The sequence below is a fragment of the Melanerpes formicivorus genome, unplaced genomic scaffold (genome assembly GCF_026170545.1).
Source record: "Melanerpes formicivorus ecotype bairdi unplaced genomic scaffold, bMelFor1.0.p_v2 SCAF_12, whole genome shotgun sequence".
Taxonomy (NCBI): Eukaryota; Metazoa; Chordata; class Aves; order Piciformes; family Picidae; genus Melanerpes; species Melanerpes formicivorus.
Window position 1 is genome coordinate 2,724,821 of NW_027142364.1, and position 15,910 is coordinate 2,740,730.

Sequence of the window (15,910 nt, forward strand, 5' to 3'; positions counted from 1 at the left end):
AAGCATTTTGCTGTACGCTAACTCCTGTCTTCATTTGCTTCTGTTTAATGATGACCATCTCCTCCTGCCTGCTTGTATGCTCCTCTCTCCCCTGCTTGTTGAGCCATCAAGACACACCTTTGTTTCATTTAGTATGCAATTTTCACCTCTGACCCAAGAAACTAGTCTTAGGCTTCCTGAACTTTATTGCCTGTTAATAGACTGCTGGCTCTCTTTTCAGCAGTCATAGAAATGGTGGAGAGACATTTAATTGAAAAGAGGGACAAAGCTAGAGCCTGAAAGGGCTAAGTCAGTAGGGTTTAAAAAAAAATAATTAAAAAATCCAATAATAATATGTTTGAGGAGCTTTGGATATTCTTTACAAGTTTGTGCCTCTCTACACAAATAAGAAAGACATCATTGATTTAATTATCTTCCCAGGGAACAATGGTTTAATGCTCTGAATGGTGCTAAATGATTGATCTGGTAATTCATCTTCTGCTAACAACTGTCTATGCATTTTGTTTCTCTCCAGTCCTCAGACCGAGGACATTAGCAGCAATGTCACGGAGCAGTCCTGGGCTTTCATAAAACACCCACAGATGCTCTTTCCTGCCAGTATTTAGGGACACATGTTTATAATTTTGTCTGTATTTCTTTGTCACAGATTACTTTTAACTACATCTGTTCAATTAAAATTAAAAAGAAAGACACAGCTAGAGCCCATCAGCTTTGTATCAGGAGTAGCCTTTTAATGAAATAGGGAGGTTTAATTTTCTAAGTGTTCTGATGAGTGAGAGACACCTTTCTGGTTTTTCTGAAGTTCTCTTTGGTGAATAGTTAGGAAAGGACATTATTACAGCATAAGGATATTATTGCACACGGGAAGGCATTATTAAAAGTGATTTATTATTCTGTGTTAGGAAACTTATAGGAAAAGTCTGATAATATATTAAACTTGTTTATTATGGACTTCATATAATTTTTGAATAATGCAGCTTTTTCTTTTGACAAGAGCAATAAAGTCTGCTGGTATAGACATACGTTGATTATCCCAAGTCAACTGTGTTGCTTAAAGAAACATGCCCAAACAATCAGCTCCTGACAGCTGCATCTCTTGTTATTTACAATAGCCATCACAGTAATAACTCACCATTTCTATATTAATAAGGCAGTGAAATTTATTATGATGGTATTGAAAAGTTATTAAGTACTGCATCCCAAGTGACAAAGTACCACAGCACTGTCACTATCCAAAAGCAGTTGCCCATCGATCACAAAGCTTTCCAGATGGTCCTGCATCTTTATCGCTCCCAGGTTGGTGACATCACCTGTTCACCCACTCAAAATTGATGATGAAAGCAAACAGATCTATCTTACTTACATTTACCAAATCAATTTAATTTTACAGGCCGTGGCTTAGTGACATATTGACTGTTTTCCTTAATGGCATCTACTGTACTTAATGCAAAGAACTCATCTTTGAATCCTGCCTTGCATAATGTGGCATTTCATAATAAATTTTTTATAACATATTTATTTAATGGGAAGAATTATGATTGTTTGTCATTTCTATTAGATGCAATTATTCTCCTCTTCAGTTTTTGGTTGTGGTGTCGTTGTTTTTTTTCTGATATTGTCCTTCTTAAAATTCCCAGGTTTTGTCTTCTAAAGGGACATTTGGCATCTCTCAGAACTGTTTTCTTCAGTATTTTCATAAGTCCACAGGATCTACTCCAACGTCAGCTTTCCTCTGTTTATTTAGTGGTATTACCTGCTTGGACAAAGTGCTACTGAACTCAAATAAAATCTACCCAGGACATGTTTGAGTAAATAACCACTTTATTTTGAAAAAGAACAAAAGCTCCTGAAAAATAAAAAACATTTAAAAAAGTTCTGCCCTGAAGATTAAAAAACAACAACACACCACCACCACTGCAAAAAACCACACACACAACTTCCTTCTCCTCTTCCTACTTCTAAGTCCACTTGACCTTTCTGGTTTCACTCTGCTTCCCTCAGGAGTTAATGCTCCTCCTGATTAAATTAAAACCTCACTGGCTTTGTGGGGAATACATACACAGACCGACAGAGAGGTTTCTGTGGCTTTAGACCATGCCATGAAATGGGCGATTTCCTGCCCCCAAGGTCAAGGACATGGTGGAGCATCCACTGCAAGTGGAGAAACAGCCAATTCTACATAAACCATTTCAGGTTTGAGACAAAGGGTTTATGTGAGATTTCACAGCCTTGCCACACCACCACTCAGTCAGCTTCCTGGCTAGCTGAAAACCTCTTCCTTATACTGTTGCCACATTGACTTTGGGTTGACTCAGTGACTCAACCCTGCATCTAGCAGCCTCAATATTAAAACTGGCTTGGAACAGGGCCAAGTGACATCTCCCTTTTGGCAGCCAAAAAAAACCCAAACAAACCAGCAACGAAACAGAGTACACATCCCACCAGCTTCACTATGTGAGACTCTAATTGCCTTAATCACAAAATTAGGAGAACTGAAGACTTTGAGTAAGGAATAGACGAGAAAGACAGCGGCAGACTACTGTCTTCTTTCCATGTCCTAACTCTTGCATTGGCATGAAACAGCCCGAAAGACCAACAGCTTTCTTTCACTGTCAATATATTCAATTCAAGTTGACTGGCAAGTCCACCTGCCCATATCTTGCTTTTCCAGTATCTCATGTTTGCTTATTTAGAATTATAAACTGTCTGTCCTGTGAGCAGGGAGAAGAGCGGTGTTAACAGCCAGCTAGCTGGTTCAGGTTTACCACTGACATCACCTCTTAGATGCAACACGGCTCACAAAGCATCTGTCCGCTTTGTTGTAGGACTCCTATTGCATCTGCCTTAGCCACAGCCTCACCGCAAGACAGATGCAAACAACAGAAAATTCAGACTGGTAACATGAGCAGCACCTTGAGTAAGGACTTTTATGTAGGTAACTTTTGAGGGGCTGTCTGAAGCATCCTTGTGCATACTCACCCCAGGCAAGATAGATGGTATGAACTCCATCCTAGGTGGCACTGAACACTATGTCCCTAACAGAGAATTCAACACAACAGCTAAGCACATGCTTAACTCAAACACCTGGGTAATCCTGTTAATGATAAGCCTGTGCTTAAGTGCTTTATTGGATCTGAGCCAGAATGTCCTGTGCTTTCCAAAGCTGAGCTCCAAGTGGGACCTACATGCTGAAAAAAAAGGTAAGGATGTGACCCCCACCTGCAGCTCCCAGAAGTGGACGGTCTGTTGACCTGGAGGCGAATTACAATATCTGCAAAACTAGGTTGGTCTTGTATTGATCAAAAAGCTCCTCTGGCCCCATTGTAACACAAACTCTTCCTTTTTAATTTGGAAATAACAGAGGAAAAAAATAATCACATTCTTATGCCTGCTTTTGCTTCACTAGTAATTTCACCGAGGTTCTTGGAGTCCCTATGCTGCTGAACCCCCTGTGCAAGGAGAAAACACAGGCAGGGAATCTGCATTATGCTTCTCCACTTTCCAATCACCTGGTTGAGCATGGAGGTGCTTTGCATGTTAGTGCTCTTAAACAATTCAAGGAAAGGTCAAGATTTGTTTTGTTGTCTCAAAGTGTTAGACACTAGCAGAAAACCAAGTGGGGGTTCATTTTAACACTAGGACAAACTCCATATCCCAAAGAAAACTATTCAGAAGTGATGAAGTCTTAGTTCCGTTTATTTTTCCTTCTCTGGAAAGACAATCTCCTGCTTTCCCCTAGTGTGATTTCACTGACTACAAGGGAGATTTTTCCCTCAGCACTATTGTTTATCAAGAATAGCTTCATATGAGTTTTAAGATGTGTGATTCCCACGTGCACTTATGTAGGAGATGCTGCTGCTTGTTCTGGTTTTATTTTTTTTAAATAAAAGAGACAAAAGCTGCTTTCAACATTCTGGCAAAGATTTTCTGAAGAAGAACAGAAAATAGCAGATAATCTCTACACAGAGAGAGAAATCAGCTGGTAACTCCTATTGATTACAGTGGATATTTTTGAGTGCTATGAACAGGAAACCAAGCTGTTTAGTTGCTACAACCTGGATTTGAGAGGACAGACAAGAGATGCCAACTCTACAGGCCTGTATCACTACATTTCATAACTTCTTATTTAATTTCCATATGGAGAGCTGGTACCACTGGAACCCAGATTCTCAAACAGGCCTAGATTTGTTTTTTAGAATGTCAAAAGAAAGAGTGCAAAACTGAAACTTGAAATTGCAACTACACCAGCACAAATAAACCAGCAGGAAGTTTGTACCCCGGAACAGTTTTTAGGAAGCTGTGGAGCTTTCCCCAAAATGTTAAAGGAGAAGTAAACAAGTATCATAGTATCAGTCAGGGTTGGAAGGAACCACAAGGATCATCTAGTTCCAACCCCCCTGCCATGGGCAGGGACACCCCACACTAGATCAGGCTGGACAGAGCCTCATCCAGCCTGGTCTTAAACACCTCCAGGGACGGGGCTTAAACCAATAGCCAGTAGCCAGATGGTTTCCTATTTGGTGTTCAAAAAACATGTGGACATAGCACTCTGGGACATGGTGAGTGGTCATGGTAGCATTGGGCTGATGGTTGGACTCAATGATCTTAGGGATATTTTCTAACTTTAATGATTCTAAATTTTCATATAGAAGTAATAGCATCACCTCAAGCATACTCTACCAGGTCCAAAAAGTTTTTCAGCCTCACTACCATAACAGGAAAATACACTCTGCTCTCTAAACAGATTATATCCTGCTTTATAAAACCCTAACATATTTTTTTTACCTTTCTGTCATTTGATTTATTAGAGTTTATTGCTCCTGGTTTTGACTTCCCAGTAAAGAAATACAAGTTTAGGATAAAAAGAGCTGTGAAGAAATTGTTGCTATGACTGAGACTTTGAGTTTGCTACAGGAGTCAGAGACTTGAATTTGAGTATTTGAGGTAGTCTGGAAGAAGCAGCTCCAAGATAGGTGCACGTGCTGTGGTGACCTATTCAAAGGCTTCCTTTGAAATACTCTCCCAGTTGTTTTTCAGAGCAGGGCATGAACCATGATGAAATCACTACATTTGCATTCCCTTGCTTTTGTTGTTTTGTTGTGGGTTTTTTTTTTTTTAAAATAAAAAAATTACTGCCATCCCTTAAAAGCTGGTTTGCTTTGTTGATTAAGCAGCAGTCAATTTTCCCTTTTCAAACAACCACTGAGCAAGAGCCTCCCGACCCCCTAGGATATTCAGGCTGCTGGCAAATACTAAAACCTTGGTGACAAACTGCAAAAAAGCTCGACCTTTCCCCTTGTCCGGTGACCCCCTCTTCGATTTGTACTTTAGCTAACCAATACCTGATTAGATAATGCTCAGCTCTAGACCCACAAAATGAGATAAAGTTCAGATTTATGGCTTCTCATTTAAACTGGTCTACAGCACTCTAATCAAGAACCAAGCACAACTATATCACAACAAATTCTCTTTGTCCCGGCGTATGTTTTATGGCTGAAGTATGTAAGTAGACAACAATGGACATTGTTTTCTTGGATTTGCTCCGACAAAACCCCGTGCTGATGTCACAGGGAGTCTTGCTATAGGGGAAGGTAGGAACAGGCCCCACGAAATTCCTCAGCCTTCTGCAGCAAATTTTTCTTTATTATCAACTGCCTGGTTGAAAAAAAATTAAGTGCAGCAGTTCCTCCAGCTTACACTTCTCTCCTGACCACCACAGACAGCAGTTCCTCCAGCTTACACTTCTCTCCTGATCACTATAGACAGCAGTTCCTCCAGCTTACTCTTCTCTCCTGACCACTACAGGCTAATCCTAGTATCAACTCAGATGAATGCCAGTAACAAAAACTGGAAGTTGGAAGTATCCCACAGCTGGAAGTACCCCAAACTATGACAACCTTTTCAAGGGAATAAAAATGTCCTTTCCAAAAATGTAGTTACAGTCCACATCTGTGTGTAGCTGCAAACACTTCCCTGCAATCTGCACATGGGGTTTTGGTTTGAAATGTTCTAGGTGGAGACCTTTAGCTACCTATCAATCCTAAACAATGGAAAAAAAGGAGCAAATTCAGTAATGTATGAAGCATCAGAAGACAATTGAGGAAGACAATCAACTGTCCTTCCAAATACATTTTCATGTTTATGCTGATTGGTTTCTTGAAAAGAGATTCTTCCTTCATTGTATTTGAAAGTCAGACACCACTGTACATTCAGTGTTTCACCTGGAACCCAGAAAAACACAGATAAAATGGAAAGACTATTTTCCCCCAATAACTTCATCATCCTTTCTGTATTCAAGAGAATTAAAACAGCACAGAAGTACTAGCAATGTTGCAGCTCCACTATGTATTTCTCTGAGCAATTCACATGTGAGGGGAAGAAATGAGTAAGGCCTGTGGGAACAGCAAGCAGATTGAGACACCTCACCTTTTAAAGCCACCAGAAAGACCTGGCTTCTACAGCACCATGAACTGCTCTAGGAATTACTTATAATCAAACATCAGAGAATATTGTGGCAGCATCTACACTGGCACAAATCAGAGAACAAACTCATATCATCAAGGGAAGAATGAGTTTAAAACCCTGATCTACAACAAAGGCACTGAAATCCAGTCACCTCCATACAGAAACTTTGATCCCATCCTTCCACTGTTTAAAATATGATAATAAGATTTTCTCTTGATAATCAGCAACATCAGGCTGAATTTCTCCATTTGTCAACTGACTGATTGGCACCTGGCAGGACAAATGCCCTGTTTCACAAAAGTGCCCATTCGGGCAGGGAAAAAAAGCCAAACAAGCACAACCAAAAAGTTAGCATTCCAAAGACCATGCTTAAACCTCACTAAATGATACCTTTCCCTCACCATCCATGATTCCTTAGTCATTGGCTGAGCCCACACACCAGTAACACCTTCTTTCTCCCTTTTATATCCCAAGGCACAAGTCCAAGGAATTGGTGGTTTCCAGAGCACTGTGATGATAAACACCTGGGCTGGGCACTGGTAAGGTCTCCTCCAGCATTACCAGGTCCCCCACACACCTTTCCTTTAGCCTTCACCTTTCACTACATGCCATTTTACTCATTGTGTAAACCCTGGTAACCAGCATTTCTTTGTCTCCCTTTAATTACAACAAATGTACTTAACCCACTTGTTGTTGGAAAAATACTCTGTTTCAAGCTCCCCTGAGCACTGCAGAGCACTTCTAGAAGAGTGGCCAGACTGCAGAGGGACCTGACTGTTGATTTTGTGTGATTTCACTCCAACACTCTTCAATAGCTTGTCCCCAGCTGTCCCAAATACATAACACTTCAAATGGCACAAGTCCTGCAGGTTGGAAAGCATTCAGTCTGCCACAGCTGTGCTTCCAGCACTATCATTATGTGTATTTCTTATCTGGATTCCATAGACCCCCAGAATTCGAAACATTTTAAGGAAAAAAGTTAGTCTAATACTGCAGTGTACTGTCAGTATCTAAGGATGTGAAAATCAAGATGCTTTCCCTGTGTTTTAGGAGGCTATCCTGCACCACACCGCTTGACGATCCAGTCTAAAATACTCATTTTGGGATATGTTAAACCTGTAAGTACAGCCATGTCTTGGTGGGTTTGCTCCAGTTTCTGTTATCAATATCTGTGTTTAATTGTGATGTGGTTAAAGGTCAGATTTTATGGTTTCCTGGTGCCTTTTTCAAATAATAAAGATTTCTCACCAGCAATTATATTGCACCAGGATCTGTTAACTCAATAGAGTGCTGCCAAGTCTATAATTTCTCCTGACACTATTCTGTCACATTGTCACTCTGACAAGAGTTTAAACAACTGGATGGAAAGTTTGGAGTGAACTCACTGAGTACTTGTGGGCAGTTCAAAGCAAATCAAACCTCAATTTTCCAACATATCTAGAAGGCTCTGCTCCATAGCAAAACTCCATTTTTCCTGGGAAAATGAACCTCCCATCTCTCCAGAGGTCAGCCATGCCCCTGGAGAGCTGTGCAAACTCTGCACTTCTCCCCTTATCAGAAACCAAAGGAAACGTGCAGATGGAAAGCTGAGATTGTGCTCTGTTTCTGCAGCACATTGTTAACACTGTGACTAAAAATCACACAAGAACATTTATTACACTATAACACAACTGGCAGCAAGCTCAGCCAACTCCATCCCGCTGTCACAGCCAGGAGAACACGTTGCCCCCAAAGGCAGGGAAAGTAAGACACAATCACTGTGGTCACCAAAGGAGGCCTTGAACTCCTTCAGGAAAAGCAACACTTCTTAGAGCATCTGCAGAAGTAACATGAGCCACATCACTCCAACAACTGCTAGGTTTGACACCAGCATCCAAACACATTACAACCAAGCACAAGTGAAAGGCAAAATTCCTCTTAAGTCAAATGCAAGCAGGTTGAAAACCCTAAATTTTGACATCCCTAAGTAGCACAAGGTTCCGCAGCAGCAATTTTAGACACACAATATGAGATTTTAGGGCTATTCTAATCATTGTTGACAGAAAGTGGCAAGTCACAACCACGAAAGAGGCAGCCGGTTCCTTTTCAGATAGTGCAGTTCCATTTGCAAATCCCTAACCCACAGCCCTACTGCAGGACTGTCCAAGAGCAGACTACAAATGGTACAGAAACGTTCCAATCGTGCAACTTCCTCCTCTCTTTTCCCTGAAAGAGGCATCACCTGCCAATATCCACCCAGACAGATTTCATGCATGAAAAGCAACAATAATTCCTGCCTTTCCCCCCCCTTTTTAATTTACACTTGTTTCCATCCAGAAAGCCATCTTTGTGCACGCAAATAACTCTTGGCTGCTGCAGGATCGGAGTCAACTTCTGCAAACACTCCTGTGTTTATAGACACACAAGAGATTTCAATGGGCTGAAAGAATGTACAGTGTCTTACCTCCCAACCGTAACTGGGATCTTTAAGGTGTGGCCGCTGCTCTCCAACAAAAGGGCCAAATTTTTCCCCTGCTTCAATCTTCCTTTTGGTCCATATCCCTAATCCTGCCCCAGGAACGTTGGATTCTCGGAGCTCGAAGTCTGAAGGAATGGGAATGTCATCAGGAATGTATATTGGAGCCTTGTAAGGAGAGCTCTCTTTCGGTGTGAAAGCTTCACTGGAGGTTGCTGGAGAAGACGGCTCTTGAATGCTGATGGATGTTGGACACTGGACATTTGCAGCCTCTCCATCAGCTTCTGGCACTTCCTCCAAAGGAAGTTCGGGAAAGCTTTCATACAAACATTCATCACCTGGAAAATAAAGGCAAACAGTAGGATTTGAAATACCCTGATGTGTTTTTGCATATGAAACCTTTCTAGCCAGCAGATGTGATGGAAAAGACAGTTTGGAGGGTGGGCAGCACCTTCAATCACAAATCTTGCAGCAGAGCCTCACCCTGGAAGAGGCTGAGCCTTTTCCCTATTGTAGGCCCGGGGGTAAACAGTGTTTCTCAGTATTCCTGACATCAAAAGTGGTTTACATCATTGGACACAAGCAAGGGAATTACATACAGATGTATATGCAGGCACACCCTGTTGTCCAATCTGGTGGGGATATAGTGCTTTGCGTTGCACACTCTTTGAAATTACAACTGAAAGCCTGCATTATACCTTGCAACTGAAATCTAAGTGAAGTGAAAAGCAGGACAGCTTTACTGGTCTTTCAGAGAGACAGATTGAACCTAAAGTAGCCAAAATTAAGTTTGATGGCCTCCAATTAGCCTTTGGAGGAAAAGATCCAGCCTACCACACAACCCTTGGCAAGAGCTTCAGCTGATGTAAATCAGCATCTTACCACTGACCTCCAAGAAATGCAATGGTCTAAAGTAAGTTCAGGATCCAAACAACACCTTATAGAGAACATGAACCTTCTCCTCTTACAGTTGAAAAACAAAAAACAAAACAAAACAAATAACCCACAACAACCAAAAAAGAAAACACCAACCCTAGGGTAGATCCAAAACACATTGGAAACAAACCTTCATCTCTGGGGCTCAGCCAGCAAACAAAAGGACAGAAAGGAAAAGGAAAGGAAAACTCAGTATTTTTGACAGCTCCAAATGCAGGGCTGATTGTAAATTCCTTTTAGTCAAAAAAAAACCCAACCCTCTGAGTGACTTCAGCAGGGGCTTCAGCTGCACCAGCAGCATTACTCAAGTCAATAATACATGCAAAAGGAGCGAAGAGAGAAACCAACCAAAAAACTTCTTAATTATTTACATTAATTTAACTTTATGACTGTTACGGTGGCTTTCCTGTGGACCAAAACTCATTCCACTTAATTCTAACCTAAACTGAGGGCGAGAATACTATTCTCCAAGGAATGAAGTCAAGAGAGGGGGTATTTAAGATCTGAGCATGAAGATATTTGCATAATATGGTTGGCCCAGAAATTAAAGTGTTACGCTGGGCTTGGCGTTCAGAATGAGTCCGTTTCAGTGAAGAAACAGGAAACTTTAAAATGCTCTTTCAATTTCTTGCTCATTTAAGAAACTATCCATGGTAGATTAGCACCGTATGCCTTTTCCACTGGAAACTGGTCATAGCCCATTATCTCCCACATCTTTGTTACATATTATCTCACAGTTTTATATCTGTACTTTCATGCTTCTGGTCCTGCCTAAGACAAACACTGGGACATAACAAATCATTTGAATAGATTGCTGCCATCACATGACTGGCAAACTGGATTCTTCATCTGTGAGCAATTTATTCACAGCCATGAACTGTTTTTCTTTCTTTTATGTGGCACTGGCTATGACCTCACACATGTCACAAGAAAGTTCAGCTACCCATTCCCTTGGCCTCTGGTTTGGCAGACATTCCCTGCACTTTAAGAATTGAACCCAATATTGATTAGTTTGCCACTTTTCTAATATCCAGCACTCTAAGAAGTAGAAAATCTCAACTGACTCTAGCATTTAGCTGAGAGGGATTTTTCCACCACCACTTGTGCTTCAGAAATTCTGTCTGTGATAGCTCAGTGGTGCCAAGTTTGGTAAAGATGCCTAAGGGCTCATGAAAGCATTGGTGCAGAGAGCTTGCTCTGTGCCTGGCACCTACATTTAGCTCACGGCTGTACCTACCCACCCACAGCAAAACTCAGCCTGGAAAGATGACATAAGAAGAGTAGAGACACAGCTCCACCTGGATGCCATCACTCACTTTGCCCTGCACTGAGATAATCATATGAGCAGCCCTCTCTGTTACATCATGGTACTGGTGCTTTCTCCAAAGGGGGGTTTGCTCCACCATGGTGGGTTGGGTGAGAGAGCTTGGTCCACACCTCCTGAGCATCCCCAAAACTCCAATATGCTCCCTGACTTCACGGGTTGGCAGTAATGTTGCATCCACCCAAAGCAGGCTCACTCCCCTTCAGACATCTTCCCCCATCTCTTTAGATTACAGTCCTGTCTAAAAGACTTCAGCTGTTTTTGAAACAAGGGGGGGGGGTGGGGGGGAGAACCCAACAACCCATGTATACACATGGGGTGCAGGAATAAAAATCACACAAGGAAAGTGATCTGGATGATGATAAGCACATGCCTCACTAGAAGAAGAGGGGGTTTAAAAATTTCAGGCATCTAAATCCTACTGATTTTCCATGACAGCTGGGTGCCTGACACTCAAGCTCCTTAAAAAAAAAACCAACTATCTCCCACAGTCACTTCTGTTGTCCCCCATCCTACTAAGCAGTGCCTCATAAAAACAAGTGCCCCACAGCTATGCTTGACTCTCCTCCACCAAACAACAAAGCAGCTCAGCCAAATCTTTTAAGTCACAGCAAGCAATGATCTACTCTGTGCCTATCCCCAAAGGATCACCTTCCTCAGCCCCACTTGCCAGCAGTGCCTGCCCATGAGCTGGGACAGGCTGAGCCTTAAACATTCAGCAAGCACAACTTTACAGATGTTTCCTCTCCCCCAGGGACAGTCCAGTTTAATTTCTCTCTTGCAGACTCAAAGGCCTTGGTTATACTTATCTCAGTCTTTCTGGCTAAGCTTGTTTTTAGCCATATAGGGTCAAACCTGCAGCTGATAAATTGGCCTCTGGAAGCCTGGCAGAGAGACAAGTCCGTTTGCTGCGTCTATTGTGCCTCCTTTGATTTCCAGCAGCCACACCCAATGTCGTCGTTAAACACGGGCTTTCAGTTTGAAAGCTCTGGAAAATATAATATGCCTGTATGCCCCACAGCCCTAACAGTGTGGGTAAAAGGGATTACTGAAATAGTATTCTGCCTGAAATAGCAACATATTCTAGCAAAAAGATATTTTTTTTGTTGTTGAATTACAACTGACCAAGAGATGGGGAGACCATTACAACATATTTGTGACATTAAGAAGGAACTATATTAAAAATCAATACACAGGAAGCAAGGATCTGGTCTTCATTTTCACACAATACAGGACTACTCCCCCTTAAAATTTACACCCACATGGATCAAGAAGGCCTTCTGCAAAACTCCAAGACATTAACTGATAGAAAGATCTCTGTAAGGTTGGAATTAGACCCAAGAGCTGTGCTGCTAAGTGCTCGTTTTCCCAGGGAACTGCAAATCGTTTGCGTGGATAGCGTTGCAGTTTTGAAAATCAAGATGGCTTCTTTTAAGTCCAATAATTATCCCCACTAGAAATGGGATGAAACAAAAAAAATGAGGCCCCTGATAAGGGAACAGATGAGATCAGGTAATGTGGAAGCTTAGACATTAGCCTCCATAAAATTCTTCACCACTATGTTACAATAAAACATGAGCAAACTTCAAAGGAAACCCAGGAGTAAAGGTTAATTGCTACTAAAAGACCAGGGTGGACACCTGCGCTGGCACATTTGACACAACCTTGCACGCCAGCAGGAAAGAGTCCACGTGGCTTCAGGCTGGAGATGTGCCTGATGAGGATGGAAGAGCAACATGCCAAAGCTACCACAGCAACTCCAGGACCTGAGGTCATTTTGAGAATGAGAGAGCTTCTGTGTATGGCTGGGAGGTGGAGAGGACTTCCTTCCATTTAGAGGTTTCATAGCGCTCAGCACACTCTTCCTTTCCAAGAGCAATTAGGTAGGAGGCACTAACGACTGAGGGAAGCAGGGGCTGCTGAACACAACCCAAAACGCTTTCCACTGGCACAACCGCTAGGGAGGCAAAGGTACGCTGGATTCAGACACACTGGGCCACACGTTCAGTGGAACTGTGCCTTTCTGCAGCTGAAATACCACACAACAGCACCTCCTGTCACAGGCACACACTCGCCTGTCACACATATCAGCATGTCAGGGTGGTCTTCACCTCAAGGTTCACACAGGGACCTCCAAGGTTGCATCCAGATCTCCAGATCCAAAGCCACCACTAACAAACAGACATGCATCCATACAATCAATTCTTCCTTTCTTCAGGCAATTTGTGCCTGAGGATATACATTCCCAAAGCAACTATTGACTGATAAACCCTCTAGCACATAAATCTGATTCTCTGTACTTGGGGTCACACATGTGGCCACCAGTGACTTAATCATAAGCTAGATGGCTGATTGTTCCAGGCTGGAAGCAAAAGCATCTAGAGAGCCTACTTCAGAAGTGTTTCTAATGCTATCATCTTCCAAGCAGGATAAGTAAGAGCTGAGATAAATGTGGAAGTGGCTCTTTGCAGTGAGAGGATACACACAGATTCATGCCTGCAAAGGTGAAAAAGATGACCCCTAGCCCTACATACTAGACACAAAGAAGACTTGGCTGTATTCACTGGGAGAACTCCAGTGGATGTTGGAATTTTTGAGCTCTGCTAGTTCTGTTGACCATGCCTGACAGGAGGCAAGGACACCAGTTGAGGGTTTTGGGGAGCACAATAGGATCAAGTGAATTAGTCTCTTTTGCATAAGGTGAGGGCGGATCTGAATGTAGCACCAAGCCCTGAATCAAATCCTTGGAAGATAGATTTTGTATTTGTTTGACCCAGCATTTCTCTTCAGTGCTGAAGAAACTGGTGCAGAAGAAGCCAGTGCAGAGTATTTGCAAGGGTATCTGTAAAGGAGGCAGGCATTTCCTGTTGCATACAAATGGGGCACCTTTATCTGCATTTCTGTTTGAACATGTATTAAAAAAAAAAAAAAACCCACCCACAACTGTTCCAGGCAGGGACTGATTGATTACAAAATATATCCACATTGGTCTAGAACACAGGAGGTCAGGAAAAGCAGAAAATTAAGAGAGGAAAACCTATTCGCTTCCAAAGGAGCATAAAGCCACCAGTGACCCAAATGGAGCCACCTGACAGTCCCACAATGGGTAGACATGGCTCAGGGGGCACTTTTACATCCTCTAGAGAAGAAGCAGAGAAGGATCTTTAGGTTGAGAAACATGCAGAGGCTAGGTTACTATCTCTAGGCACAGAAGGGACTCTAGCCAAGAGGTACATTACTTGAACATTTTATCAGTTAACATACCTGAAACTGGTTTTTGCCGCTCCCTATTCACAGAACTGTTCTGTGGAACTGGACCTAACCTTGACTATTTATTATTATTATTTGTATTGTAACACAGTCTGGGGGGCCCTGGCAGGACCCCATTGTGCAAAAGCATCAGACAGGCCTAATCAAATAAGATTAGAGTCCAAACAGAATAGAGCTAGTAATTCCCAGCTAGGTAAAGATAATAAAACAGGGGAGAGAAAAACCGGCTTACAACTAGAAAGTTGGGTTGTACAACAAAAGTGATTACAAGCAAATTTAAAGATAAACACAGCACTTAAAGCACTTCTGAATCATTACTTCAGTAACTAAGGGAAAATACTTTCACACACATTAGCTTTCAGATGTGTGGGTATGTTGTGTACTTGTATCACTTGACCTTAACACAAACATGAGAAAACCAAAGTCATCTGAAAAGGTCCAGCCCTGCAAACCACACTTGTGGACCACGTAACAAGAGCAAGGGGAACCAAAGCACCCATGCTGTGGCCCCAAAAGCCAGATTCTGATTTCTCTTACACAACGCTTAAATCCAAGGTAATTACTTTAGACTTCCACCGAGGAATAAATGAGCTCAGTGTCTGTCCTGAAGTTAGCCAAAGTCGCTCGAATTTCTTCAGATTGACACTAATGTAACAAAATGAGAGGGAAATGTGGTGCCCAGATTTCAACTTTCCCTTCGTGCTCGTGACACTGCAGATTGCAGAGGGCATTCGCACAGCATGCTCAGCAAAGCCTCCCAGCGCTAAGCAAACCCTTCTGCAGCGCCGGCAGAAGAGGGAGTTGTAGGAAAAGCTGCGCAGACAAAGGCAGGAGGAAAAAAAGGCAACTGTAGGCAGCCTGAGCACAGAGAGCTTTGGGGCTGAAGTACAGAAACCACCAGCTTCTTACACTACTGCTCTGGGAGCTGCAATATCCATGTGAAATGAGAAGGGAGCTCAACCTGTGCAAAGAGCTTAGGGCTGCCTAAGCTTCTGTCTGTGCCTCACGGCAAGATGTACATCCTTAAAACCAGCATAGGTAACAGATAATGAAAATTAAAACCTTCCTTGCATGGGAAGCAGCTTTTGCTTCTTACAATTATTGTGTCTGCAATTTAAAATAAAATAATAAAGACCAGAAAAAACTGAAACAAGAGGTTCACAGTGAGAGCAGAAGTGAGCTTCTGACGGCAGGATGAGCACCAAGCACTAAGAGCTTGGGCAAAATCTGTCTATACAGGCAAGTGAAGTGCAGAGTTACAGATACTCATCAGGCCTTTGACAGAGGATAATTTCAGCATTGCCAAGTGTTGGTACTAGACCAGGACAGTCATAATACAGTAACCGTGTGGAGACCTACCCATGTCTCTGGCAATTCTCACTATCAGGCCCTACAATAACTAGTAGCGTTTGGTGCTCTGTCTAGTGTCAGTTGTGTCTAATTGAGTAACACAGTCAAAA

General features: G+C 42.3%; 1 protein-coding gene across 5 annotated transcripts in view; it reads right to left on the reverse strand.

Annotated features, from left to right (window-relative positions):
* The window catches only part of MECOM (MDS1 and EVI1 complex locus), a 363,007-nt gene that overhangs the window by 196,225 nt on the left and 150,872 nt on the right, over positions 1-15,910 (reverse strand). For all 5 annotated transcript variants that reach the window (XM_068144954.1, XM_068144955.1, XM_068144953.1 and 2 more), the window contains exon 2: positions 8,909-9,258. In XM_068144954.1, coding sequence (XP_068001055.1) covers positions 8,909-9,258 — 350 coding nt within the window. The remainder of the gene's footprint in view (positions 1-8,908; positions 9,259-15,910) is intronic.